This window comes from Aptenodytes patagonicus, chromosome 2, assembly GCF_965638725.1.
Source record: "Aptenodytes patagonicus chromosome 2, bAptPat1.pri.cur, whole genome shotgun sequence".
Classification (NCBI taxonomy): domain Eukaryota; kingdom Metazoa; phylum Chordata; class Aves; order Sphenisciformes; family Spheniscidae; genus Aptenodytes; species Aptenodytes patagonicus.
Window position 1 is genome coordinate 141254864 of NC_134950.1, and position 27882 is coordinate 141282745.

The following is a 27882-nucleotide window of genomic DNA, read 5'->3' on the forward strand; positions in this document are numbered from 1 at the left end:
GTATAGTCACTGAGAATAGTACTAGCAATGAGATTTTCAAGTTAATTGAGATGTTCTCTTAGCAGTGTTTCAGTTAAAATTTGCTTTGTGATTTGTGAATAAATTGAATGTAAAATGCCGACGGGGAGAAAACAGTGAATCTTTGTTCAAAACCAAGGGGAAAACCTCATCTTAATCTATACAAATCAAATCCTCCTCTTTAATAGGCAGTGGATCCTGAATTGGTTTTCTCAGTAATCTATCCCTTAAAAGCAGATTCAGATGCAGACAGAGCTGTAAAAAATCTACAGGGACACATGTAAGGATAATTTGTGGTGATATTATTGTTGCTTATATAATTATAGAACTTTCATTGTAAAATTTTAATATTTACTCATGATTACAGTCTGTGTAATAATTGGAAGTAACTAGTGGTTTCACAGATTAGCTTGTAATTGGCTCTGCTGTTCATGGGAGTGGGTTTTGTTTTGTTTTTCCTTGCCCACTGCATAGGAAAAAATAGGTTCATGCCATGTGTTTTCTATCATTACGTTTCTGGTAGCCTTGCACGGAAAAAAAGAACAGCAAATTTAGGAGTTTCTAATATGATTTCTAAAACTGATCTTCTTTAGAAGGCAGTTGAAGAACACATGGATGTTCTTTATCTGATGTCCATACATAAGTATTAATTATATTAGAAGGGTTGTGTGGTGTGTGAGCTGGAAATGGTGGGAAGCTGGGAGGGTACCAGGGAAGGCATCATATATGCTCACCATATTTCTGTACCTTCTTCAAGCCTCTGTTCTTTGTTGCTGTAGGAGATGGGTACTGGGGTAGGTAGGTCTTTGGTCTGACTCATCTAGCTGTCTCACACAGGAGATGCAGAGCAGCTTTCAACTGTTAGTAATCAGAAAAAAACAAAATAGACATGTGTGGGAGCGATACAAGCAAAGGTTAGTAAAGCCTTTCATCCAACTTACAAAGCCTACAAGAGTGTTTGCTATGTATGGGAATCATCATTTTGTCAGAAGAGTGTTATCTGGCTTTTCAGCCAGCAGTGTGACTAGAGAGAGAACATAAGGAGAGGAGTGTGAGGAATACGTTAGTGTGGTTTAACACCACCTCTAATGAAACTAAGAAATGTTCATGAACCAGCTTTATATGTAAACAGACTGTGGGCTAGAAGAAACTGTATTCAGTGTCTTACAATATCAGAAGTATTTATTACAACGTGACTAGAGGCTCAAAGCAATGTAATTGCTTTGTAGAACATAGAAGTTCTATTTCTCTTTAAAGCATGCTGCTTCAATTAAGTATTCCTTTCGTGTATTCATTCAACATTTATTTTGGCTGCTACTGCTGTACTATGTAAAGGAAAAATGAATAGTTAGAGGAACTCATGCAAAAAAAAAGTTTGAAGATATGTTTTAAAATTGAATAATGTTTGGAGAATTAGCTTAAGTTTATAATAAGCCTAAAGGAAAGGATTTCATTACAGGTTATGACAACACCACAAAGCCAGAGAGTTCTGCGCTGTGAGCTGTCAGCCTTTCATGTTTGTGTATGTGCTAGCATATACTTCAGATAATCATGTTGCACCACTACTGCGAGCTGGAGGCTCTTGATAGCTTTGGTGTAGATAGCGATTTTCAGGGTGTTATGCCGCTGTACATTCAAATTACTCTGGGAAGAAATGTGGTATGAAAAGTGTGAGCACTGATGCAGTTTATTTAAAAATTTGAATCCACGTAGAGCAACAAAATAAATATTAAATAGTGACAAATATAAGGAGGTGGTTGGATTTTCTTTTTTTCTTTTTTTTTTTAAGTGTTGAATTATGTTTTTAGACCTGACTGACTGGGGGATGAAGAACTAGCATTATATTAAATAAAGGAGAAAATTTTTGAGACCATTTTGTTTCTTTATGTATTTTTTGTACTATAGAAATAGGTACTTTTTACCCTCTCCATGATTATAACAGATGAAAAAAAAAAATCGATATCTATTATAATTGTCACAATGTTAAGGCAAAAAAAGTACAAAGCAGACAAAAACCCCCTCTACCAAGCGAAATGTGGTGTTAAAACTACCATGAATTACGGCACAGGAGGCCACTGCATCAACACTGGGAAAGCATATTAAAATCAAATTTTTTTCTTATGGAGTACACAACCTTGTTTTAGAAACACCAGTTTTCTAATATACAAAAGGAGTACTTGCTGGAGGAAAATAAGCAAAATTTGATTCCAGTAATTTGTGAGGTTCTGGTATGAAAATGTTCAGTTACGGAAACACTGAATAAGCGTTATGCTTTTTGTGATGTTGATGTCAGAATTTAAACTGGTATGGTTACTTCATGGTAATGAAGTAACAGCTAGATGAGTCAGACCAAAGACCTACCTACCCCAGTACCCATCTCCTATGGCAACAAAGAACAGAGGCTTGAAGAAGGTACAGAAATATGGTGAGCTTTTATACTTAAACCATAGTAGTATGGTTTATTTTGTGTTTTACATTCGTGATTTTAAGAGAAATGTGAAAATGGATGGATAATGTTAATTACTGTGCCATTAATAGTATCAGCAACATGTGTATTTTCCCCAATGGATATTGATAGGGGAAAAAAGAAAAGGGCCCACACTTATAAAGTGCGTTAATAATTATGTGCACAGCTAGAAAGATATCTATGTGGCTGATTGTTATATACCTTCAGGTTTACCTTTATGCCATTGTTTGAAAGTATGTCCTGGAAAGTTGGGGAAACAATGTGAAATTTGTAGATTAGATTCATCTAGGTCACTGGTTTTTAATGTTAATTTTTATATTTCCTTGTTAATTTGAGAAATGTCAACAACTTGTTCTTAGATTCTGAAATTATTTGAACTACAGTGTGGCTTACACTCTCCCTTATACTATCAGGAAATAAAAAAATTGACCTAGGAGTCAAATCATTTGTAGGCATATTCGATTCTCCATTATCTTCCTCTGAATCACAGGTGTTATGTTTTATTACGTTGAGAATCCTTTCCTTTTTTTATCTCTCTTCCATGTCCTGATTCCATTTTCTTTGCTGCAGACACTGCTTTGCATGTTCTTTTCAACCTCTCAAAGAGGAGACGAGAAAGACAAAAGCATTAAATGGAAACGACAGTCGAGGTGATCCATAGCACTCCTGGAGGGGAGAGTCTGCTGGCAAGCAGAGCAGGCGGCAAGTCATACAGCACCCAGGGAGTCCCGCCACATGTGGGAAAGAGGCAAAAATAAAGGTTTTGTCTATCAATGATCGTCTACTGTCTTGGCACTCCCAATAGTATAAATTACAGAATCTGTCTCTCCAAATGTGGCCAGCTTGTTGTGTTGGCAGCATCTCAGATTCTGTATTTAAAAAAAAAAAAAAAAGCTATCTATAATTTATCTAGAATTACAGCGTTTTGCTGTAATTCTTCTTGTACACTTCTCAGTGTAATAGGCAATGTGTCCATACCATTGAGACTCAAGTTTCCTGTTTAGACTTTTGCAATTGGCTACTGCCTGTGATAAAAATATTCTGTTGCGGCAGCAGTTGCTTTTCCTTTGCTGCCATAATTGTGTAAAGCAAATATAGGTATACTGTACCAACTTACAGACATGCTTATCGTATTTTAATTTAGCCAAGCGGATCTGCAAGTGCTTTTGGCGGTAGCTCTGTGGCTGTTATATTCTTGGTGGCCTGCTGTTCATCTTGCTCCTTGACTGGCTCCACTATCAGGAGCTGCAGTTTGCATTCACTGCCATCTCCTGGGTCCTTCAAAGACTTCTTGATCTATGTCTTTTTGACCTCTCTCCAGATTTACTGCTTAGGCTTGAACTGTATCTTGTAATACTGGTGTCCTTCTGACTCTCAGCCCTGTATCACCCAGTTAACCTTCTTGGCCCTCATCACAGCCTTCTCCTAATACAAAGAAATTTGAGGTCTCCAAATAGTAAGGTTAGCTTGTTTCTGAACTTAGGAAAAGTAGATTTCTGCTAATCAGTCTCTCAGTAGTCTCTTTAAATACAATCCTCTCAAAATACTGAAAACTAAGCTGCTCGTTGTCTTGTGCAGTCCGAGTCTCTCTCTCTGGCATTAAACTGTTAATGCTATTTACAGGCACCAAACCAGTAACGCAAAATGGCTCAAAACCAGTTCTCACAGAAAGTACAGCAAAAGTCAGATTAAATCAGTGGTGCAACCCTCACTTGTTAAAAATGGGAGTAGTGTCTTGCTCGATGTTTTAAGACATGTTTTGAGTTTTATATTTGGGGATCGTTAGGGGCTTGTTTTGTCTATTTTTTTGTATTTGTATGTGGAGAAAAGCTGAAGGGATTTTCACATAGCCTTATTTGCCCTGGATCAAAGTTCAGAATAAGTTTTTTCTTCTTCAAATAGTGATAATTTTAATACCTGAAACAATATTAATACATAAGATATTAAATACTACGATAGCTTACTTTGTTCTCAGTTAGCTGCAAAGCTATCAGTGCTTTAGTGGGGGTTTTGTCTTGATTTTGTGACTCTGTTGTGATCACTCCCTGAAATTTCAGAATAAACTTGCAGTAATGGTTAATTCACTTACTTTCCTGCTCCCTAACAAAAATAAATGTTAATCCTCCAGAAGCTTAGAGGGAATCTTAATATTCTATTTTACAGTAATCTCTTTAGAAGACAAAGAATTACAAATGACATTTTAAACTCACTAAGACTTCAGTGACAACTCCCAACAACAAAAAAGAAACAAGCTTCCTATTTATTTCTGTAATTGCCATTCGTAATACGCTGATTAAACAAAAAGTAGATATAAACGATGGTATTTTCATGAGACAAGTACAGCTCACTACAGGTAAACTATGACTCATTCATCTAAATGTGTTTGAAACAAAATCCTAAGAAAAACTACTTTGCATTCACAGCAGCAGCTTTTTTCCCCAGTGTGAAATGGTTTGAGCACACGTACATCCCGTTGCCCAGGCGTAACTGGATCAGTGCGCAGCAGGGAGAGCAGAGTGTCTGCGTGAAGACTGCTTCAGTGGGAAAGACAGAACCTAAAGAATATTCATAAAGAGCAAATTAAAACATCATATGGGGCCTTGATTAGGCTCGACAGCTTTCCTAAAGACTTTCTGTTGTTGTTACTGGTGCTTAACATCAGCTGAGGATTTGTGAAAGAGCAGCCACCCCCCACCTCCTGCAGCCTTGAAGCGATGGTGGTGGGTGAGACTCTCTACATTGCGTTCTGCTGATCTCTTTCATTGCCGAGTTGCATATCTGTGCTACGCTAGTTTCTGAGAGATTAACTTTATCCCAAAATTTCACATTTACAAATGTTGTGGTAAATGTACTGCCCATAATAACGATATTATATAATATGAAAAGCATGTTGCAGGTGATCTGTATGTGGTTTTCTCATACTTCTGAGGATCATTCAAAGCCTCTGCCTTCACTGTTTTTTCATCACATATCTTCAGTGATATCTTGACCAGCAAGTAAAGAAACACTGTAAGCATGTGCTGAGTGCTTTCTCTTCAATCTGTGGCAATGAGAAAAAAAAATTGACAGTCGATTAGGACTACTTGGGGATGTATTTCTTGTTATTTGGACAAAGTTGCAAAGCCCCTTTACTCTGCTCAGAGATATTTCTTTTCCTGCTTTTCTGTGATCATTTTCAAATGAGAACCATGTCTGGCCTTGATGCTTGTAATGTGTTTGGGGCCACTTAAGTTAGAAGTGAATTATTGTAGGCTTTTTTTATAATTGGTAGAGGGAGAGATGGGTACCTGTAAAGGGAATTGCAGACCTCTTTTTGTGAGGTCCATATAAAGAACATATGGCAACAACGTTCCTCAGCAAGTGCTTGAGGTTAACAACAGTGACTTGTGATCCTACAAGAAAATGTGGATAACTTAACTGAAGATTTCAATGCAGTTTGCAACTGAAAACTGACAGAAATGTTGGTTAAAGTGGATGCCAGAAATTGTTTTCAAAAGAAAAAAAAAAGTTTTGCTATTTCTCAGAAAAATTTTGGTCAAAGCAAGTTTCTGTTCATATTGCTAGAAATACATCAATTTTTATTTTTTTTAAGATTTTTTAAAAGCTAAAGAAAGTAACAAAATGGCAATTCTTCTTCTTTCCCCCAAATAAGACAACTGGGTTAAAGTAAGCTGTTGAGATTGCCGAGATATTCATAGGTATTGTGAAATTAATTTATTGGAAGTTAGCTTGAAGCTCTTATTCCAAAGAAGCACCAAGTGTGTTAGGGGGTTTTCTTCCTTCCCCCCCCCCCCCCATCTTCCACAACCCCAGAGAGAAATGTGGCTAGTTGTGAAGAATGGTACCGGTTACACTTTTTTCTTCCTGATTGGTGTTACACTTGTTGAAGAAGTAGTTGGTGGAGCCATCTACAAAGATGGGGGAGATAGCACAGAAAAAGAAAGTTTGAGAGAGTGGGGGGTATGGCAGGGAGTAGGTGGCCAGACTGCAGGGGCAGAGGGATTTGTAGAGGCCGGAGAGCACAGGACAGAGTTTGCTTCCACTCAGAAAGTCACTATATGGGAGGGAAGCACAGAGTCACCATGGAGGCTCAGGGGGCAGGGGAAGAATTGTGTATAACTCATTTATTTTTTTTTTTTTTTTTTCTTTTGCTTTCAGCTTGCTTTCTTTAACACCTCACCCCCTCCACAAGTTTTAAGTTTCTGCGCAAATGAAATTTGGTTTGGTCAAGTATGGAAGCCCTTTAATCTTTCAGGGAGCTCACTAAGGAGAAAGCCTAAACAGATCCCTGCTCCAAAGCTGTGGCTTGCTTTAGGGCCCTGTCATAGTCACATAAGGAAGTATGCAGTAGAGTGAAAATTTAAGCTTTTGGAGTACTTGTAGCCTTGTACTCTAAACAGATTATTTTGTATTTAAACTTAAAAATCAACTTAATGTAGATAAGGGGGAGGGTCAGATACATCACTAATAGCTCTGTGTCAACAACTACATGAACGTAGAGGTGCTGAGTAGTAGTTTGCTCAAAGGTTCACGTAAATGTGGTTTGTTGGTACTCACTGGCAATGCTTTTATAAAATTGCATACTATTTCACAGCAAAAGCAAAATAATGCAGTTTAATACATGAGCCTATCTGTGCACCTCATCATTTTTTTGGATCCAGTTCTATAAACAACATTCTTGTAATCTAATGAAAGAGCTTATTTTTGCCCAATTATCACACTCATGTACAGATTTTTTTTCATATTCACATTGCCAACGGCAGTAGTTAGTGCATTGAGGCTGAGATTTTTATCATTTGCATTAATATAAACATGTCAATGAATTGAATTGAAGATACTTAGATGTCAAGCACAATTTTTAGGTACAATGTGATTTCGTGGATAATTGACGATTGGAAATTTGGTAGAATCCTAAATGGGCAAACTCTTCATCCGGAGTACAGTAAAGACCTGATCTTTAAAAAGAGGGATTTCTTCACTGAACACACATAGTATACACAAGGTGCAGTGATCTGATAAGACAGAGATTTGTATTTCTCAAGATGAACGATTTAGCTTTATTTCAATCGTGATTATTTTAGCATCTCTGCTTTGGTTAGAGATTTTCTGCAGTCTTTATTCTTTTAAAGTTGGCAAGTGTTCAAAGTGGTGTTCTCTGGAAATGATAACTCTTAAGTCAGTGTAAATACACTTAAATACAACAATGATTATGTCATTTGTGGAAGGCTGGTTAGAGATAAAGTAGGGTAATCATGCTGAAATGGAAACTGAAATGTATTTGTATTTAATATACATTTATTTTTCTGGATAGCTAGCTAAACCTTGGAAACCCTAATTCAAACTTAATCTGCAAAAAATATGGAGGAGTTTCCATGGTTTGAATTGGTCTCTGCCAGCTGGCATTGCTATCGAGTTTTAACGCTTAGGATTTTAGAACTACAAACAAACTGTTCAGCCGCAGTGTCTGCTTAAAAAAAGAGGCAATGAGGAGCACAGGCTAAGTGTATAGCCTATCATAAGCCCATTCCCAAACTACAGCTGAAGTTAATGTTGGATGAACAGCTGAAAATTGTGTTGAAGTCAATGAGAGTTTTAAAGCTCATGGGAATCGGTAATAAGATGTGGCTTCATAATCCTGCCAGTCATTCAATAAGAAAGTGTTGTAAATAATTTGTACCTGCCATAGTTCGTTTAACTTACTGTAGAGCAGTACCTGAATTATTTTGTTAACCTGGTTTGGAAATAAAAAAGGCTCAGCCCAGCATCTCCCACAACTTTACTCACACAAATAGTCTTTTTACTGGGGTCATTCAGATGAATGAGGATTGCGTGGCCTGGCCCCAATTTCTTCATGGAACATGAGCACTCCTCAGTCAGAGAAAATGTCTTTTGTGTGACCAACTGTCTGCAGAGAAACATCTTTGGGAAATGGTTACAGGTTTTTTTCTGAACTGCTTGTTCTTTTCCTCTTTTATAGTAAGCCAATGCACGGTGTGTATGAGGGAAGGGAGGTCTTAAAAAACCTGAAAAATACAGGGTTTTTTACCTTCTGATTTGTGGATTTTGTGAGTTGAACTGGGTGAATATTACAGTTTTTAATAATGGAAAAAGCAACTGCATCAGCTTTCAAAAGATATAGGTTTTATTGGTTTTGTTGACACTAATTATAACAACATGTCGAGTATTTACCATAGACCTTAGAGATTTAAAAAAAAAAAACCAAACCAGTAACTTCTGTTCTTTGGAGAGTTACCAGCTGGTATGTCTCTGTCTTCAAGAACTTATTCTGTATAATCACTTCACAGATTGTGTGGAACAAACACTCCTTAACTGGCTTTTAATTTTTATTTTAGTTATAATAAAGGAAAGAATAGAAGTGGCCTACCTGAAATTACCTTTATTTTTCAAAATGTATTATGTTGTTGTTCTCATTATTTAACACAATATGGAAGGAAAAGAATGTGATATCAATTGGCATCAGGGTGTAAAGAGTAGTGCAGTAGAAATGCGAAGCAAAACCCAGAACAGCCCAGGAAAAGGGTATTCATGCAGGTGAGAGAGATTAGATTCATGCCTTGGAGGGGAGGACTTTGGCTCCTATCTTGCTAGTCAACACTACATGATGACTTTGTGATTGCTCAGTTCCTAGTTCTCTAACGTGATTAATTCCTGTGTATGTTCTTGAAATTAAATATTCGATTTGTCTAGGATAAAAAGTGAAATGTGTCTGTAATCATAAAAATAGGAGATGAAGAATAGTTCCATACTTGTTTTGCGTTTTCCAAGTTCGAGTTCGTCCAAGAATGAAATTCTTAGAGATATAGGAAATGCAAAACTGGTTCTGTGAGCTTGGTTTTGCACCATGGCAGAAAAACAATTAAGTGTGCAATGTTAGCATCTTCTCTCGTTTTCCAGGTCCATGGGGGAGATGCATGGGAGATGAATGCGGTCCAGGTGGCATCCAGACGCGAGCGGTGTGGTGCGCCCACGTGGAGGGCTGGACGACACTGCCCACGAACTGCAAGCAGCCAGAGCGGCCGGACAACCAGCAGAGCTGTTTTCGGGTCTGTGACTGGCACAAGGAGCTGTACGACTGGCAGATCGGCAGCTGGAACCAGTGCCGGCCTGTCCTCTCCCGGAGCCACGAGAAGCCCCTGGAGTGCCTCAGAGGGGAGGAAGGGATCCAGACAAGGGACATCACCTGTATCCAGAAGTCCAATGGGGTGCCAGCTGAGGATGTCATCTGTGAGTACTTTGAGCCAAAGCCCCGCCAGGAGCAGGCGTGCCTCATCCCGTGCCGGCAGGACTGTATCGTGGCCGAATTCGCCCCCTGGTCGGAGTGCTCCAAGACCTGTGGCAACGGGCTTCAGCATCGAACTCGGCACGTTGTGGCTCCACCACAGTTCGGTGGGTCTGCTTGTCCTAACCTCACCGAGTTTCAGATCTGTCAGTCTAGCCCATGCGCGGCTGAAGAAAGCCTGTATAGCCTAAATGTGGGACCCTGGAGCACATGCTCAGTGCCCCATTCGAGACAAATAAGGCAAGCAAGGAAACGAGGGAAGAACAAAGACAAGGAAAAGGACAGAGAAAAGGCAGTTCGGGATCCTGAGGCTCGTGAGTTAATTAAGAAGAAGAGGAATCGAAACAGACAGAATAGACAGGAGAACAAGTATTGGGACATACAAATTGGGTACCAAACCAGGCAGGTCACATGTACTCACAGAAATGGGAAAACTGCTGCTCTGAGGTAATCACTATTTATTAATTTGCACATCTTTATTTTTCTCTGTTCAAAGTAAAGCATGCATAAGTGCACACTGGTATTATTTTACACAATCCTGAATCTCAATATGGGGCACACGCTATTTCCAATATGAACATCCCTCATCAAGCTCAAGGTGTTTCTTTGACATGAAATGTGCAAACTGTGCTGGTGATCATACTAAGCATCACATAAATGTGCACTGTTAAACTGTACTAATTCCCTAGCCTCTGTCTAAATAGATTTCCCCCAAAAGGTTGAAGATATTTGTCAAATATCTGCTCTGTTTCTGTGGTTTCAGGGAGGTTTTTGCTCTCTAACAAGTCATGCACGTTTGGAAGAGGTGATGTTACTACTTTTAAGGCTCTGGGCACAAAGACTAACAGGAGACTGGGCTGGGTCTGACTCACAATTGTAGCACAAAACAGAGAGAAAGATCCTGCATGAGAAGGCAGTATCTAGTCTTTCTAATACCTTTTGTTTTGAGATAGAAGAGCATGAAACATTGTTCGTCCTTCTTGATTTGTATGGTAAAATTTCTGAAAGGGAGACTGTGAAACTTCTTTGTTTCTTCCATGTATTTCCTCTTTTTCTTTCTCATCTGCACCTTTATGCTGTCTGTCTGGTTTTTTCCTGATATTTTTATTTATGTATTTATTATTTTACTTTACAAGAGTTTTGGCAGTCACAGATGTTTTGATAACTCTTTCCATAGGCTTCTGGGTACTTTTCTGTAACCATATTATCTTCCACCTGTTTGTTTTACCTGGCGTTCTCTTGCTAGCTCATGCTTTTTCCTTCCCATCCCCCAGAATGTTTTTGTCCAACTCAAAAATCTTCTTTCAGTCTAGTCTACCTTTTTCTCTCTTTGATGTGATTCTTTCTATTTCCTTCCCTCTAGTTCAATGCATGATTAATCAATTTTACTTCAACTGTGAAATGACTAAGATATCTTGCTGAATGAGGCTGACACCCATTGCTGCTAGGTTAGTGTTTATGAACTTTTTTCAGGGTATTTTACTTTGGAGTTTTTGTTGTGCCAGTTAAACGTTCTATCATGGAACTTGTAATTGCTTCAACCTTTTCTATCAGAAACCATGTATTGTAGTTTTTCCAGTGTAGTAAACATTTTTTGAGTGTATTTCCTTTCAAGAGAGGATCCATCAGTAAACAGGAGAATGATGAGAGGTCCCTGGCTTAAGGGAAGAACTGAAAGATTTGGGTTGTTTAGCTGGAAGGAGGGACATATGAGTGAAAATGTGAAGTGCCTATGTAAAAACCCATCACAAGGAAGAATGGAACAAGCTATTCTCTATATATTATGGATGTATAGGAAAAGCAATAATGGGCTAATCACAGCTGTGCTGAATGAGGTTAGACTTCTCAATACTGGAAATAGTGAAGTTCTGGAAAAGATTGCCTGGGGAATGTGTGGCACCTCCATCTTCAAAGGTTTATGAGAATAGGCTAGAAATGCATGTGTCAGTAATGACACACCTCCAGTAACCCTTGGTTAGGGAAGAGGGGCTGACTGCATAGCTTTTTGCAGTCTATTCTAGCTCTGGTTTTCTACAGTTCTTTCAGATTTTGACCCACACTTGGATGAATGTCTGCACAAGGAATCTCAAAATCAGCTTGATCAGGCAGTCCCAGGTGTTGGCTGCAGCACTGGCTCAGTGCCGGTACAGGAAGAGGTTGCCTTTACCCCTTCCTTTTCCAGCCTCCCATCATGCATCCCACACTGTGCCTAGCCTAGGAACATCATTACCCTTTAAATACAGGGAATAATTTATTAAGCATATCAGTTGCTATCAGATAGCAGCCAGCTGCTCTGTTTGAAAGTCCCCAGGTTTTTGTAAGGTTAAACAAATAATTCAGAACTACCATATTAAAAAAAAAAGGGTGTGTGGGCATTCATGTGCTGAGGCTCTGATAAATGGTAAGAGAAAATAAAACTATAATTGGAAGTCAATGGCATACTTTTACTCATCATCTTTACACTCACTCTTGAATTCACTCAGATCAGTAACGCTGTCTTAATTTCAGATACCTCAGCGTATTATACCATACGTGCACATTTTAAGCTGTAGCAGGGAAATGGATGAAACCCTCTTGCCTGAGGCAGTGAAACAATAGATAATACAACATAGGAGCAATTCTTCACAGGAGAGAAAATTATACAAACAATGCAGTGGACTTTTTGATGTCTAATGGATAAAATTTTATGTTGTAAACGCACAAAGGATTTCTGCTAGTCTTCCCATCAAGTTTAACATAGAATCTTTTTTCCAGTTGCATAGTGAAAACAAGAAAATTTGGTTAAATGACTCATGTGAGAAATTCCAGCACTGATACCTTGGCTTTAGAGACCTGTCTGTGTATGTCATCTATATATCCATTTGTTTCATTTATGCTGCACTCTTCGCTAAGTGGTCAAATGCTTTATTCTATGATTGGCATTCCAGAATCTCAAGCAACAGAATTATTTTTCTGCCCAGGCTGTCAATGCAGCCAGCTCAAATGATTTTATAATCTCCATCACATAGTAACTGTGTTACTAAATAATATAGACAAGTAAGGTGACTGGAAAACCTGCCGTGCCCATATGAAATGCTCTCCAGCTTGAATAGTCCATTTTCAGGGAGTTTTGACTTTAGCAATCAGAAACAATCAGCCCCCTGGCAGCATGACTGAAAGAAGAAGAAAAACCCTCAGGCGAGTAATATTTTTTGCAGAGGTAGCAATATTGGTATAGTATAAAAAGGGTTTCAAAAAACAAGTTTCAGAAGGGTGCTCCAGAGAAAATGGTTCTGTAATGCTGTCAGCAAAACTTCAAAAAGGCGAATTCTCTCAACACATCAGCACGCCAGGCATGGTAAAGAGAAGTGAAACAAGAAAATCAAAGTGTAATTTATACACTTTATTGCTGAGTGAACAATACATAGTCTCCTGTGAAGGATGAAATATTGGATTTTGTGTTGCTCATTCGGCAATAATGTATGTGTTACATGGCCTATATTTGCTTTATGTTTCCCTTAGTCTGAAATTCCGGTGCACTGAAAATATCTTAAAAACAGAGTTGTTGGAGTAATTCAGTAAGAATTCAGTAATTAAAGCTGACGTATAGAATGACTGTTCCAGATAGCTAACAAAACCTGGACAGTGTTGCTGTTAGCATAGAGGACAATACTGATCCTCTGAAATGTTTCCTTTTTTTTTTTTTTTGTGAAAGTGGAGTTTGCCAGACGTCCCGCAGAGAGCTGTTAGACAACAAACTGTCAATGTAGAGAAACATAAAACATGTGTAAAAGTTCATTTTGAATTACAAATCTGTTTGCACTATTACAAGTTGTGATGATTGTGCCTCATTAAGCCTATCATTTTCTATTGTAATATATACTCTGGTTTTGCTTTCTTCTGCTCTGCCAAATTGTTACCATTGGGTCTCAAACACTTCCTCATAATTGTCTTCCCGAGCAGACTTTTGGGGGAAAGTTTAGCTGTTTTGGCTGTTTTTGTACAAGTCTAAGAAAAATATTTTTTTTAGCAGTGTTTAGTTCATGCAACCATTTTACTGAGATGCTTTATTGAGAACCCATTGGGCTGGGGAACAAATTTGATATTTGGAAGGACTGGAGCAGGTTATGAGCACAGACATTTATAACTGTAAGAACATGGAATGGAACGCGAGTATCTTCTTGGCCTGTATGTTTCTGCACTTCAGCAAAGATTTTGAAATTCACTGACAAAGCACATCAAGTCCCCCTGTAGCAGTTCGTCCACAGGCGTGGGGACAGCCTGCAACTGCTAAGGATCATTGAGCTCAAATGGCTGCACATGGGGCTGTAGTTAAAGCAGTTCTGCAAGGATATAATGACTATTTAAAAAAAAAAAAAAAAAAAAACCAGGAATTTCTGCACTATTTCCTTTCTCTTTCTCCATCCCATCTCCATATCCACTTGGATATGGCTTATTTATCTTGCTTAAGCTGTGACCAAAACACCCCTGTCTAAATTGGGGGAGAAATGGGGGAGACCAAGTAGGAAACTGTCCCCACCGGCTCTTTTGCTGCAGTCCCCAGAACTGGTTAATATTCCCCTGGCAGCACCTCTGTGGCAGAGACCTGTTTGTAAAGCCGAACGTTATTGATGACTTGAAGTGAGAATTCAAGAAACAGTAAAATTTTAGATATATTCAGGGCTTTTATTTCTTTGGGAAATAACCTTATGCAATAACAGCGGTGGAACATAATGGTGGGAAAAAAAAGCATCCAAAATTTAAGAAATGCTGACCAGTTTCTGGGCAGATGGTTTAGCCCCTTTATGCATTTGATCATATGATCATGTTTCATTTGTTTCACCTCTGTCCTTCTCAGAGTGTTATTTATTTTCATCCTCCTCACTGATTCTGTGCATTCATGCAATATCTAATAAACTATATCCACACCTTCTAATGAATTAAACTCTCCTGGAAGTTTCCATAATGGTCTCATTGCAGTGCTTTACTAACTTTCAAGTTTGGGAGAGTTCAAGCTTTTATTAATTCCAATATTATAGTTGAGACATGAGAGATGACAGTAGGGCTGAAATTATTGAATTGTCTTGCTAATTTTGGGCATCTGGTTTGAGGTATATAATACCCGATTTTTTCAGCTTACTTCACATAGACCTGTATCTGCTTAAAGCACAGCCACTGTATTCACTAGTGGCCACAAGTCTTAAGCTCTATACCCAGGGACTGAGGAATTAGAGAATGGCTAACTGAGTATTTAGGCTGGTGAGCAAGTGATACTCAGGATGTTATTGGCAGAAAAAGAAGGAGAATCTGCTCCTCTAGGATGGCATTTTAGCTTTGTTCATCTTTCAAGGTCCTGAAACCTCCTAATCCAAGTGCTCACCTTCCAAATCATGCAACAAATGCCTCCATCCACTTTATGGACTCTCACTCTCCTTTTAAGTTATAGGCTGTGTGGAGGAGGATAAAAATACAGCATAAGCCTGTTGCTTTCTTTATGCCATTGATTTGGAGAAGCAGACAAGTGACCCTGAAGTATATGCTGTCAGACAGCAAACAGAAGAGAGATTCAGACATGTAATACAGCAGCTCAGTTTGTTGGACCCTGTAATATATTCCTTGCTTAGAAAAGGTCTTAAAAGATTCTCTGTGCTTCCCTGAGCTGCTCCATGAGGCAACAGGCAGAAAGGGTGATGTGTATGAAAGTGGCAGTGGCTAAGGTGGAGTAGCTTCAAGGAGACAGGCTGTGGGAAGGTGAGGGAATAGCGATGCAGAGAGGACAGGTTGTAGAGATGAAGGAGCATAAGCTTGTTCACTGAGGACCAGATGGAAGCATGCATGTCTACAGGTGTTTTTTATGTTACTGGAAAGGCAGCTCTGCAGCTGTTTTTGTAGAGGAAGCCTCCAAGCTTCACCACATTGTAAGGGTTTAGAAGCCATAAGTGGTTCACTAACAGAACACCTGTAAATATCACATATTTGGATCATGAACTATATACAGTCAGCTTGATAAATTAACTTGGAATCACTTAGGGCACATGCTGTTAACAAATGGAGAACAGGGAAGAAGAAAGTAACCATGGAAGAAAAACCTCCTGATAACTAGAGACTGCAGGGTAATTGTCAGATGCATTGGGATAATGCATTGGGATAAGCTGCCTGTTGGAAAAGGACCTGGGGGTGCTGGTCGACAGCCGGCTGAACATGAGCCGGCAGTGGCCAAGGCCAATGGCATCCTGGCCTGTATCAGAAATAGTGTGGCCAGCAGGAGTAGGGAAGTGATCGTGCCCCTGTACTCGGCACTGGTGAGGCCGCACCTCGAATCCTGTGTTCAGTTTTGGGCCCCTCACTACAAGAAGGATGTTGAGGTGCTGGAGCGTGTCCAGAGAAGGGCAACGAGGCTGGTGAGGGGTCTGGAGAACAAGTCTTATGAGGAGCGGCTGAGGGAACTGGGGTTGTTTAGCCTGGAGAAGAGGAGGCTGAGGGGAGACCTCATCGCTCTCTACAACTACCTGAAAGGAGGTTGTAGCGAGGTGGGTGTCGGACTCTTCTCCCAAGTAACAAGCGATAAGACGAGAGGAAATGGCCTCAAGTTGTGCCAGGGGAGGTTTAGATTGGACATGAGGAACAATTTCTTTACTGAAAGAGTGGTTAAACATTGGACCAGGCTGCCCAGGGAAGTGGTGGAGTCCCCATCCCTGGAGGTATTTAAAAGACGTGTAGATGAGGTGCTTAGGGACATGGTTTAGTGGGCATGGTGGTGTTGGGTTGACGGTTGGACTTGATGATCTTAGAGGTCTCTTCCAACCTTAATGATTCTATGATTCTATAATAAAAATGTAAAATATTATTAGAGAAACAAGATGCAAACATATTGCTTTCCTACCATTTTTCCACTGTGCTTTTAGAATTTCCATGAATTTGAAAGTCAGAAGCATCCTGTAGATTTTTAATGTGATTTTGGTGGAGACGGTAGTTTCTGTGGATATGCATAATATTATTCACTGGCTGTTCCTTTCTATTCTAAGTACCTGCTCCATCATCTTACTGAGGCTGCTGTTTTGACAGTGGCTTGTCAGAATTGCTATACATTTGACATACCATGCCAAAATCTAGATTTAAGATGGAAATGTACACACTGTGCTGAATAATTGAAACAGCAATGAACCATTTCTTTCTCCACACCATGTTTTAACTCTTTTCATATAGTGAACAGTTGTTCTGTCATTTAGATGTATGGCATTCATATATTTCTGTGCAAAGCATCAAGATTGGAGCCTTTCTAGAATATATTTTTTATTCAAATACATGTAATTGGTCCTCCTTAGCAAAATATAATAGCTTTTAATGTAATGAGGGTCGAACTGCATGTTCTGATAATCTCTTATGGCCATAAATCTTATGAATGAACGAATGAATTCTATGAATGAATGCTATGTTGAATTTCTAGCCTTAATTTAGTAAGAGATTAAGATGCACAGTGGTAAATGGAATTAGGCACTGAGATCTTTAACAAAGGTTCTCCTTACACTGTACTTTTATGCGTCTTTTCTGCCTCATTGTCAGAGAATTTTTATGTTAATTAACTTCAATATGCCTAAATCAATAAATATGAATCAAGCAATATTTTTTCTGAATTTTGGACATCTTTATATTGGTATCATATCATAGTCTGTAAATAGTCCCGTAAGAAACAAACTAGAATGTATTACTTGTTTAGAGCTATTTTCTTCTTTCTATTATGCGACTGCTAAGCATAGGGGCATACCCTATGTCCCAGACTGTTTTCTCGGTGAGCTTTATAATGTTATGGTACAGCATGTGCGCTGAGCATCTTCCTGGGAGATACTGTCCCCCAAGAAGTGGGGGACTGCACAGGATAGGAAGTCACAGAGTTCTGCTTCACTTGCAGATCCCCAGAACGGCAGAGTTGGATACTTCATTGCCTAACTTTCAGTGGTCCCACTGAAAATAAAACTGTCCAGCCTACCTCCTAATATTGACCACTTTTTTCCAAATGTTGGAGACTGAAATGAAACCAGTGATATTGTCAAGGCTAAGCATCAATGCAGGGAACAAATCTAAAATAATATCTGAAACACAACTAATATTAGTAATATAATTTTCAGTATTTTTTTTTTTTATTTTAACATCAGTATTGCATATTTTTATTCACAAAGTTTGGCACTGTCTTTAGTTTTTCTTTGCCAATAACTTCATGAATCCAACTGTTAGTTAGAGTCAAAATAAATGCTGATTAATGCTATGGAACAAAAATTCCCCCCCAAAGAGCTTTAATAAGTCGTCTATGCAGACTATTGCCAAATAACCTGCTCTACCAACTTTAAAATTATCTATAGCATGGGATGTGCATACATGTCACTGTATCATTGGACTGTGAAAGATAGTACCTCTTTCTAAACGCTTCTGCTTTCTTGTCTCCTCGGACACTCATGGTATCTGCAACAGCCCCACAGTAGCTGTTGTTGCCACTTGTTTGGGTGTAGTAGAACTTCTTGTTGCTTTGCCTGTATTAGCCGATATATTTTTCCTTGACACAGTAGTTGTAATCTGTTTGCTTTTCTCCCGTAATGCAGAAAACCTGAGTCGTTTTGTTTTTTTCGAAACTGTTTTGGCTGTGCATCTTTGTTGGCAGAATTAATTAAAGTTGTGAAAGGATCATGGGAAAGTAGTCTTGTGAAAAGCACTTAGGTGGACAGTACTGAAACTGTAACTGAATAAAAGTTGCCTCATTGTTTGTGCGATTATAACAGCCCATTATACTGTGAGGTACTAACAGTTTCTCAGAACAATGTACAATATGACCAATACTAAACAGTGCAGCTGTAGGGAAAATGAATCAGGATTATGTCATGAGGGGTATTCATTACATTTGCCACTAGGAAAAAACACAGGCACTGTATTTTCACTAACTTCTTTAAAGAAACAAGTGTGTGCCAACCATAAACTGAAACTCTCGGATGGACTAGACTTTACAAATTGCATTTTATATCTTCAGAGTAACTCATGGGGGTTATCTAAACTCTGGATTTAAATCACCTTTCTACTATTTCTGCTGTCTAGTACCTGTTAATAAAACAGAATTATTTTTTTCATTTAATTTTATTTATGAGAAAAAACTCCTTTTTTTTTTCCTTTATACCAAAGAGTTTATCACAATCTCTTTCAAAATCCAGCTATACCTTTGATCCAAGAATGGTATAGTTTATTTGATTGTTTTGCTTTAGAGGTTAATGCATCCAATAGGCTCTATGAACTCTGAGGAGAACACTGCGTAGAAGATAAATAACTTGTTGCAACACACTGGGACATTGTGCTTGATTTTTGTCTCCATATGTTAACTCCAAAATCCCTATTACTCCTACAGAGCATCTTTTAAGGTTCCATGGTGGTTAGATAAAGAGCAAGGAGGAGACCCTACACATGCAATGTTAAGATCTGGATTTAATCCCAAATAACACAAAGGGTTAATATTCAGCATGAATATTACTGGATTTCCTCAAGCCTCCATCCGAGAGTGATCACTCAAGGTTGACGTAGAAAATTGCACACATGGGTATATATATTTCAAAGGTTGATTTGACCTTCTGACCCGACCAGATTATTTCTGTGAGGTAGTTCTGTTAGAGGGAGTGAGGATCTAGGTTGTGGGACTGCCCCCGGGAAGTTAGATTTTCCAGCAGTGTAAGCCTGAGCTTTTCTAGGATGCGATGCTAATGAGTGGTGTGGTACATGTTTTACCCCTTCACTGTGAGAATACAGTTACGAGAAGCCGATGCGGTCTTTGGAAAGTGTTCCTGTGGTGGGTTGACCCTGACTGTCAGGTGCCCACCAAAGCCGTTCTATCACTCCCCTCCTCAGATGGGCAGGGGAGAGAAAATATAACAAAAGGCTTGTGGGTCAAGATAAGGACAGGGAGATCACTCAGCAATTACCGTCACAGGCAAAACAGACTTGATTTGGGGAAAAATTAATTTAATTTCTTACTAATCAAATCAGAGTAGGGTAATGAGAAATAAAATCTAACCTTAAAAACACCTTCCCCCCATCCCTCCCTTCTTCCCGGGCCCAACTTTACTTCCGAATTCTCTACCTCTTCCCCCCCACGTGGCGCAGAGGGACAGGGAATGGGGGTTGCGGTCAGTTCATCACACGTTGTCTCTGTTGCTCCTTCCTCCTCAGGGGGAGGACTCCTCACACTCTTCCCCTGCTCCAGCGTGGGGTCCCTCCCACGGGAGACAGTCCTCCACGAACTTCTCCAATGTGAGTCCTTCCCACGGGCTACGGTTCCTCACAAACTGGTCCAGCATTGGTCCTTTCCATGGGGTGCAGTCCTTCAGGAACAGACTGCTCCAGGGTGGGTCCCCCACACGGTTACAAGTCCTGCCAGCAAACGTGCTCCAGCATGGGCTCCTCTCTCCATGGGTCCACAGGTCCTGCCAGGAGCCTGCTCCAGCACGGGCTTCCCATGGGGTCACAGCCTCCTCTGGAATCCTCCACAGGCTGCAGGTGGATATTTGCTCCACTGTTAACCTCCATGGGCTGCAGGGGGACAGCCTGCCTCACCATGGTCTTCACCACGGGCTGCAGGGGAATCTGCTCCAGCACCTGGAGTACCTCCTCCTCCTTCACTGACCTTGGTGTCTCGAGTTGTTCCTCTCACATATTCTCACTCCTTTCTCCAGCTGCAAAATGCGCAGGTTTTTTTCCCCTTCTTACATAAAGACGCTACCACCATCACCAATGGGCTCGACCTTGGCCAGCGGTGGGTCCATCTTGGAGCTGGCTGGCATTGGCTCTGTTGGACATGGGGGAAGCTTCCAGCAGCTTCTTACAGAAGCTACCCCTGTAGCCTCCCCGCTACCAAAACCTTGCCATGCAAACCCAATACAGCTCCTTACAGTCTCTCATTTCTTTTAGCAATCTACTAAGATTTAAGCAAACTTCAAGCAATCTACTTAGATTCTCTCTACTGAGAAAAGTAAATTATGCTTGTATTCAAATCCTGCTTTAATGTCTTTATTGTTTTAAGGATTCTTTGGGAGTTGGATCAATGTTCATTCATGGCTGTAGGATGTCTTGCAAGGACACTGTTTGTCCAGCTTAGTGGGGTTTTTTTGGTGGGGTTTTTAGTTGTTATTTTTTTTTCAATCACAAATTTACTTTCTGATTCTTTTCCAAAAGCTTTCTCTAGCTTTAGTTTGCCCTTCAGTCAAAAATGCAGCCTTTACAAGCCTGCTTCTGTGTATTTGTGTTTGTGTGTGTAATTCTGGTTTTCAAGTGCTAAACTAACATCTAGTTTTGGTGTTCTCTAAGCAATTTGTCACTGTTCCAAGTCTTTCTGCAGACAAGTTTGTTTGGTCAAATGGGTTTGTATGTCAATAGTTTTCATCTTGTGGCCAGTGGGAAAGATTGAAAACCATTTTGCTAATGGTGTTCAATGATGTAATGTCTCATGAGATCAACAAGAATTCAAGAGAGACTCTCATGGTTCCTGATGATACAGCTGGTTGTGGGGAGATGCTTGATGGCACACAGGACATTCAAGGTCAGGAAATGGTTAAATTATTCTGCTTTAAGGGAGCCCACTGTGTTTTCTTTTATCTGCCAGATAGTGTTTGCTTTTCTTCCTTAGTATTTAGATGAAGCCACTTAAAAACCTGTTAAAGGATTCTGGATTTCTTTAGCATGTTGATTGTGCTTTGATCTGAAACCTTCAGAAGCAGCTCCCTTTTTCTGCTGAACTGCTGAACCTCCTCATATCATGCTTAGTATGGGTTTCTTCCAGGCAGTTAGCCTAGTTTTTGATTACATCTTCTTCACTCCTCTCAAGTTTTTAATTCATTCATTCAATCTTGGGTGTTCAAATTGCAATTATATTATGTTGTTGGGATTTTGCTTTGGAATACAAGCAGAGCTTGTATTTCTTGCTGAAAATGGAGTAGCCTTCTTCAAAAAGAATGATAAAGTTCCTTCCGCAGAGGTACCGGGGTTGAACTACTCAGCAGACAGGGTGGGTTCTGACCCCACAGCCCTTCCTGATCATGGAGGGCATGTGATATTTAATCCCTGTGATACTATATAGTATGAGAGAGGCAAGGGGAGGAAGAACGCCATTTCTTCCTAGGTTTTTTGCATGGTGTCTGACAACGTAAATGTCTGTTGAGTGTCACTTAATAATGCCTGCTGTGCTGAGCTTTCGTGAGGATGGTAAGATATGGGAGCGTCTGCTTTCCATACTAGGGTTAAGGGTAGGTTGGCCATGCCAGGACTGGAGCAGCCTGGGCAGACCTGTAGGTGCACCTACAGGGAACTTTAGAGCCACAGGAGCAAAGAGCCTGTGGACATAATCCACTACCACATCAAATACTGATCCAGGCTTGAAAGATCACAGTTTTCAATTTATAGGTAAAATTCCACTTAAGTCCTTTTCAATCCAGCTCTAACCCATGGCTTTTGTTTCCCATGAGTGCCAAAAGTTTATGTTGGCACAGTCTCCCTCCTGAACCGTAGCCATGTTATTCATTTTGGAACAATGGAAGTTTCTGTACATAGTCAAAAGGGAAATCAGCTAAAGAAAAAGTAAATATATCAGGATTCCAAGAGAATGTATACAGTGAATGAAAATAAGGAATAATGGCTGTGAAAATTTCATTAAAGAAAACCAAAGCTGAATGTCGAGAACGGTGAAGGAATAGAGAAAATATGGCAAAATAGTGGAAACAAAAATTATTGGAGAGACTATTTGGCTTGCATTAACCTTGTCAATTGGGCTCTATTTCTTTACATTATAGATAAAACCAGTAAATAGTGTTTCCTGTTAAATATCAGCACTGGGTGAATTAATTGAATTTATTATAAAGGACATTCTCCACTGTACAAGTTTAGATTTAGATTACAAACCTCACATTGGAGCTCTGTTACATTTGAACATGAAGAGCAGCTGTATTGGGAAAAGCACCAAACTGATCTTCAGAATGATGCCTCCTTAATGAGTTGGTTATGTGGACTCATATTTCCATCAACTTATAGATTGTCCAGATATAGTAATGTGCAGATATTTTGGGAGTGTCCTCAGCATGAATCTTGAACAGCCCTCAAATCCAGGCCAGTTTTACATCTCAAAGTTGCACATGCAGTAGAAAGGATCTGTAATTGCAGGATATAATGGTGTTCAAATAAAATGAGACTAAGTGAAAGAGAACTCTTGGACCTAACAAAGAGACAGTTGAGGAGAGAGCTTATAGAAGTCTCTAAGCTCGCAAATGCTACAGAGAAAGTGAATAAAGTATAGTTATGTAAAGCCTGAAGCCAGAAAATGAAATTAACAGAGCAATTTTAAAGCAAAAATAGCTATCTACAGCTATCAGGGAATAAAAAAGGTGTGTAACTCATTGTTTCCAAGATGATGTAGATGCCAAAATCTTATCTGGGTTCAGAAATCATTTACACTAATTTATGGAGGAAAACTCTATAAAGGGTTCTTCAGTGCAAAGACAAAACTTGTGTTCAGGAAGTCTTTCAGCCACAGTTTGCTGGAAAACTGGAGGGTATGTTGGGAAAGTGTGACTGAATACTTGCTGTCTTTCCATTTTTGCGCTCCATTTGCTACTGCCAAGGCAGGTATCAGACTGCATGGATTTTTAGTTAGAACCACTCGGCCATTCTCATGCTGCTGTTCATCTTTTCTCATTAACTTTTCTTTCTAGCTATCAGTTCAATATGGTATGGCGGAAACACCAGCAAAAGTAGAAAATCTCTTAGTTCTACAAGTAAATTATGTATAGCTCATGGAGTAAAATGAGTCCTGCTGCCTTGCTTAAAGCCTATTTATTTTCCCTATTCATTCTGCATAAATTTAGAGATCACTCCTATGGTCATGCATTACCATGCATTTGGCTTTATGCATGCAGTATGCATGGCTTTATCCATTGGAAAAAAATAAAAAGAAAAAAAAAAGAATTTTTTCCTAGTTGAGCTTATAGAGGAGGAAATTCCAATGGTGTCTTCCATGACTTTTCTACACAACTTAACAGATAAATTTTGAGACTGAGATTACAGACACTAAAACAGGTCATTGGCATATAAAATCAACTTGTCCTGATTTTTAAAAATTGTAAAAGCGTGATTCACTCTCTGATAGAAATTTAGGATACCTCAGAAAGAATTGTTTTACTACTTGACTAATCTAATTTTATCACACATTTAAAAGCTTATCTTCCAATGAAGACACTGCTTTCAACTACACAGCTTGCTCATTCATACACAGGTACTATGGTGCAATTTGCTCCAGGCTTATGCCTCAAGCTTCATTCTCTATGTGTCTGTAGCCTTAATTATCCCATAAATTACTTTGAAATCCCCAGAGGAAGCCTTCCTATCCAAAGCGATATTTAGTTTTTATTTATTGCTGTAAGAGCAAAAATGAGGCTACGGAACGTGAGTAGACACAAATTCCTGACCACATCTCCAAAAGAGGCTGAGCAGCAATTATGTTCTGTATTTTGCCCTTTGAACCAGCACTGCCTTTTTCTTTAGTTCATTTGTCTAATCTAAGTCTTTGAGGTCAGGAATAGGTTTGATGTTGGCATAATAGCAATAGGGCTCATTCATCCCCTGTGATGTTTTGTTTTGCTTGGGATTGCCTTCTCTTTCCACTATGTCATCTATGTGCTTATATACCTTAAGCTTCAGTTCCCCACTATTATCTATCTATTGTCTGAAATGGTACTTTCTCAAACCCCAGCCTTACTTCAAATTGTATAATGCCCTCTTCCCTGCCAAAAGACAGACACTTAGGACACTGTCATTTGAATGTATTCACTGGATTGAAAGCAAGTTCCTGCAGACTTTACGTGTTATCCCTGTGCTACCTCTTCTTGTATCCATCTGCTCTGTTGACTTATAACAGCATTTTAATGCAACTCGTGCTTTTCTTTGAGCTTCCCAGGCAATTATCTGGACAGAACTGTAGGATTGATAGTGAGGACTTGTGCACTCCCTGTGCTTTTTGAACAGCTAACTTTGCATACAGTTTATGCTTAGAAGTTACTGAAAGTGCACAGAGCATGGAGATGTTTGATGCAGAACTTCTAGTGTTTTCGGTGGTACCGTGAAATGAATGTTAACTGTCTTTTTTTATCTTCTGATCTGTTATCTGCCCATTTGCTTTTTCTTCTGTGGGAAGATTCATCCAGGTTTGGGTAACTAAATCAGACGCATAAATCCATCAGAATGCGCAGAGCGATTTACGTGAAATTAAGCCTTGCTTTAAATTATTTGTGGAGATCAAATCTGTAACATTAGGTACCAAACCCAGAAGACACTATTTTGTGTAACAAAGACATTCCCAGGTTTCGATTAAGAATTAATGTATGCAGTTTCTTGGATCAGACATTTAAAGGAAATGTGATCAACCTTCTCAGCTAATGTATTACATATGCTGAACTTTTTAAATGGCACATGTATCTTTCAGAGTTAGCATTTTTATACAATAGAGTATTAGTAAGTTTAATTATGAATGTCTGTATATAGTCATCTGCACTGAAAGGTATGGGAAACATCTGTTTCTCTTGGTAAGATGAAGTTTGAAAATCTTTTGCAAATATTTTAAAGGTGTCAAGAGTAAAAAAAAAAAGGGGGGGAAGAAAAAAAGATCTTTGAAAAATGAGAGGGGACTTTGGAACATCAAATTCATTGTTCCCAAATTTCCTGGGAAAGGGGAATATGTAGAGATGCAACATGAAATTAAGTGTAGATTAGTTTAGTTGCAGGTAATAGGTATACATGCACTTGGGACAGGGAAAGGTGGTAGGGAGGGAAAGGATTTGTAATCTGCTCTGGAAGCTATTCTATTACCTTCAAAGAGATTGAAGCACTTCCATAATCATTTACTTAACTAAAGAGTTTTAACTGGGTCTTGTTTAGAGAGATTTGTGATACTGAGGGTTTAAATGTGATGCTTCCCCAGTCCCTGCTTGATCTAGAGTGCAACACATCTGCTGCTGCCTGCAACATGAAGGAAAACTCTTGATAATGGCCATTTGCAATTAGCTCTCACAGTTTCTCTAACTTGTTCAAAGAAAACCAAGTGTTAAAGGAAGAAACAGCAGCTGATTTGCTTGTCTAACACTTCTTTTGCTAATTGTAACTGTCTCTGCCCTCTCACAAAAATAACATGACAGTATGTATAACAGTAAAGAGATTGTTTGCTGGTGACTGACAACAATATCAGTTACTTGTCAGTATTTACGTAACACTGCAAGTGGTGCATGGTTTTAATAAGCAAGCAAGACAATAAATGGATAACTCACTTTGCCTCTTGTTTGTCTCCCTAGTAATATTTATGTTCTGGTTACAAGAACTTAAGAACTTAATTGGTTTATATTTCATTTAAAAATTACTAATTTTATAAGTAAATATTTGAAGTGAGGCATGCTTTAACTCTATTGCTTTACTTCTGTCAAGGATCATAAACAAACAAGGGGGTTAGTAACATGGTGCAATTCTGTTTGGGTCCTCTTCCTACCCACATATGGAAAAAATAACAAACAAGATAAAATGCCCATTCTAATTATATAAGCTATATCAGCAACAGCTTTTAATAAAAAAACAAAAAGCATGAAGTGGAAGGTACTAGCCTGCTGAATCTATGCCACTGACCAAATAACTCTTCAGTTGAGTCCTGTGAACAAATCTAGGTCTAAATTTTTAAAAACATTTTGCATCATGATCCACAGAGGGACTTCAGCATCATGGTATTCAAGATTACAGGGGTACTGAAAAGCGAGAAACTTCAGGAGGTCTTTTTGCGTATATAGCAATTACAGTTTATGGATCTGTGAAATGAAAATTTGTTATCTAAAGTTGCAGTAATGCCTATGTTGAATTCTCTCTGAATGATCTAGTAGCACTTGGAATCTGAAAAGTGTCTGGTAGGTATAGTAATCTTTCAGGAAGTGACTATATCCTTTAAAAATTAATAAATATCGTTAGTTTGCAGGGCTGGCCTTAATTTTTAAGTGGAGTTGATTGACAACTTTCTGTTAGTGTTTTTTTCAATTATGGTTATGGGAAAACATTTTTTTTCTGAGTACACTGGCTCAATTTTGTCAATTTTTTCCACTTTGTTCAGAAAATCTGTGATAATTATTCCTTTTGAATTTAACTAGCTCAGAATATTATTTTTTAAAAACTGCTAAATGCATTAGTTTTGAGCTCGATTGCAGCTCAAGGTCTCATTTCTCCTATGCATCAATCTTAAAGAACTTGAGCTGAGCCCTTTGTGTTGCGGTGGAGGTTTCCCTTATCAGGGAAGGAAACAATCTCTGCGTGAAGCTGTGTAGAAATCGCAGCCAGTCACAGCCAGGGACGCCTTTAGGGTTCCTGACAGTTAGGGGATCCAGGCAGATTGAAGGTAGCTTCCGTGAAGAACGATTTATTTATTTATTTAGTAAAACAGCTTCTGAGAATGAATATTAGTCTTTCTCATGTAACACTTCTCCGAAATAAGCTTTGAAGCAGATGCAAAGCCCATGGAGTATTACACATCATTAATTGATCTCTTCACTCCGCACCAAAGCTACTTTGTGGTGGCAATTTTGTGCATGTTCCCTGGCAATATGTGTCTATAATTAAACTCAGCCCCAGTCACAATATGAGCGAAGAGGTTGATTTTGTCTGCTCTCAAAGGAGTCATATTGGAAAGGAACTTGGGAGGTGATGATATGTCATCTGTTCTCCAGAAGGATTTGCAAATACTGCCCATGTTAGAATCCATAAGGAATAGATCTTTTCTCCAGTCATTAAAATGTGTGTCTTTGTGGGATAAATGAGTCTATACGTTTTGTCAAAGGTACAGAAACTGCTATATTGCATTTGACGTTACTGTAGTCCTATGCCAGATGGGGCTACATGAAGATGAAAAAAGTCCATTATTAAAGAACAATTTTCTCAAAAGCTTTGAGTGTCTTTCACCCCAAACAGGGTGTAGTTTCTCTCCTTAAGCAGAACAAATGTTGTCTGTCATGTGCTAGGGTTTCCCCGCCACCACCACCTTTCACATAATAAGAACATAAGAAATCCCCTACTGAGTAATCCC

General features: G+C 39.1%; 1 protein-coding gene across 1 annotated transcript in view; it reads left to right on the forward strand.

The window, feature by feature from the left end:
* THSD7A (thrombospondin type 1 domain containing 7A) overlaps positions 1–27882 on the forward strand; it is a 305894-nt gene that overhangs the window by 162232 nt on the left and 115780 nt on the right. Inside the window, exon 4 of the mRNA XM_076331421.1 lies at positions 9401–10232. Within this exon, the coding sequence (XP_076187536.1) occupies positions 9401–10232 (832 nt within the window). The remainder of the gene's footprint in view (positions 1–9400; positions 10233–27882) is intronic.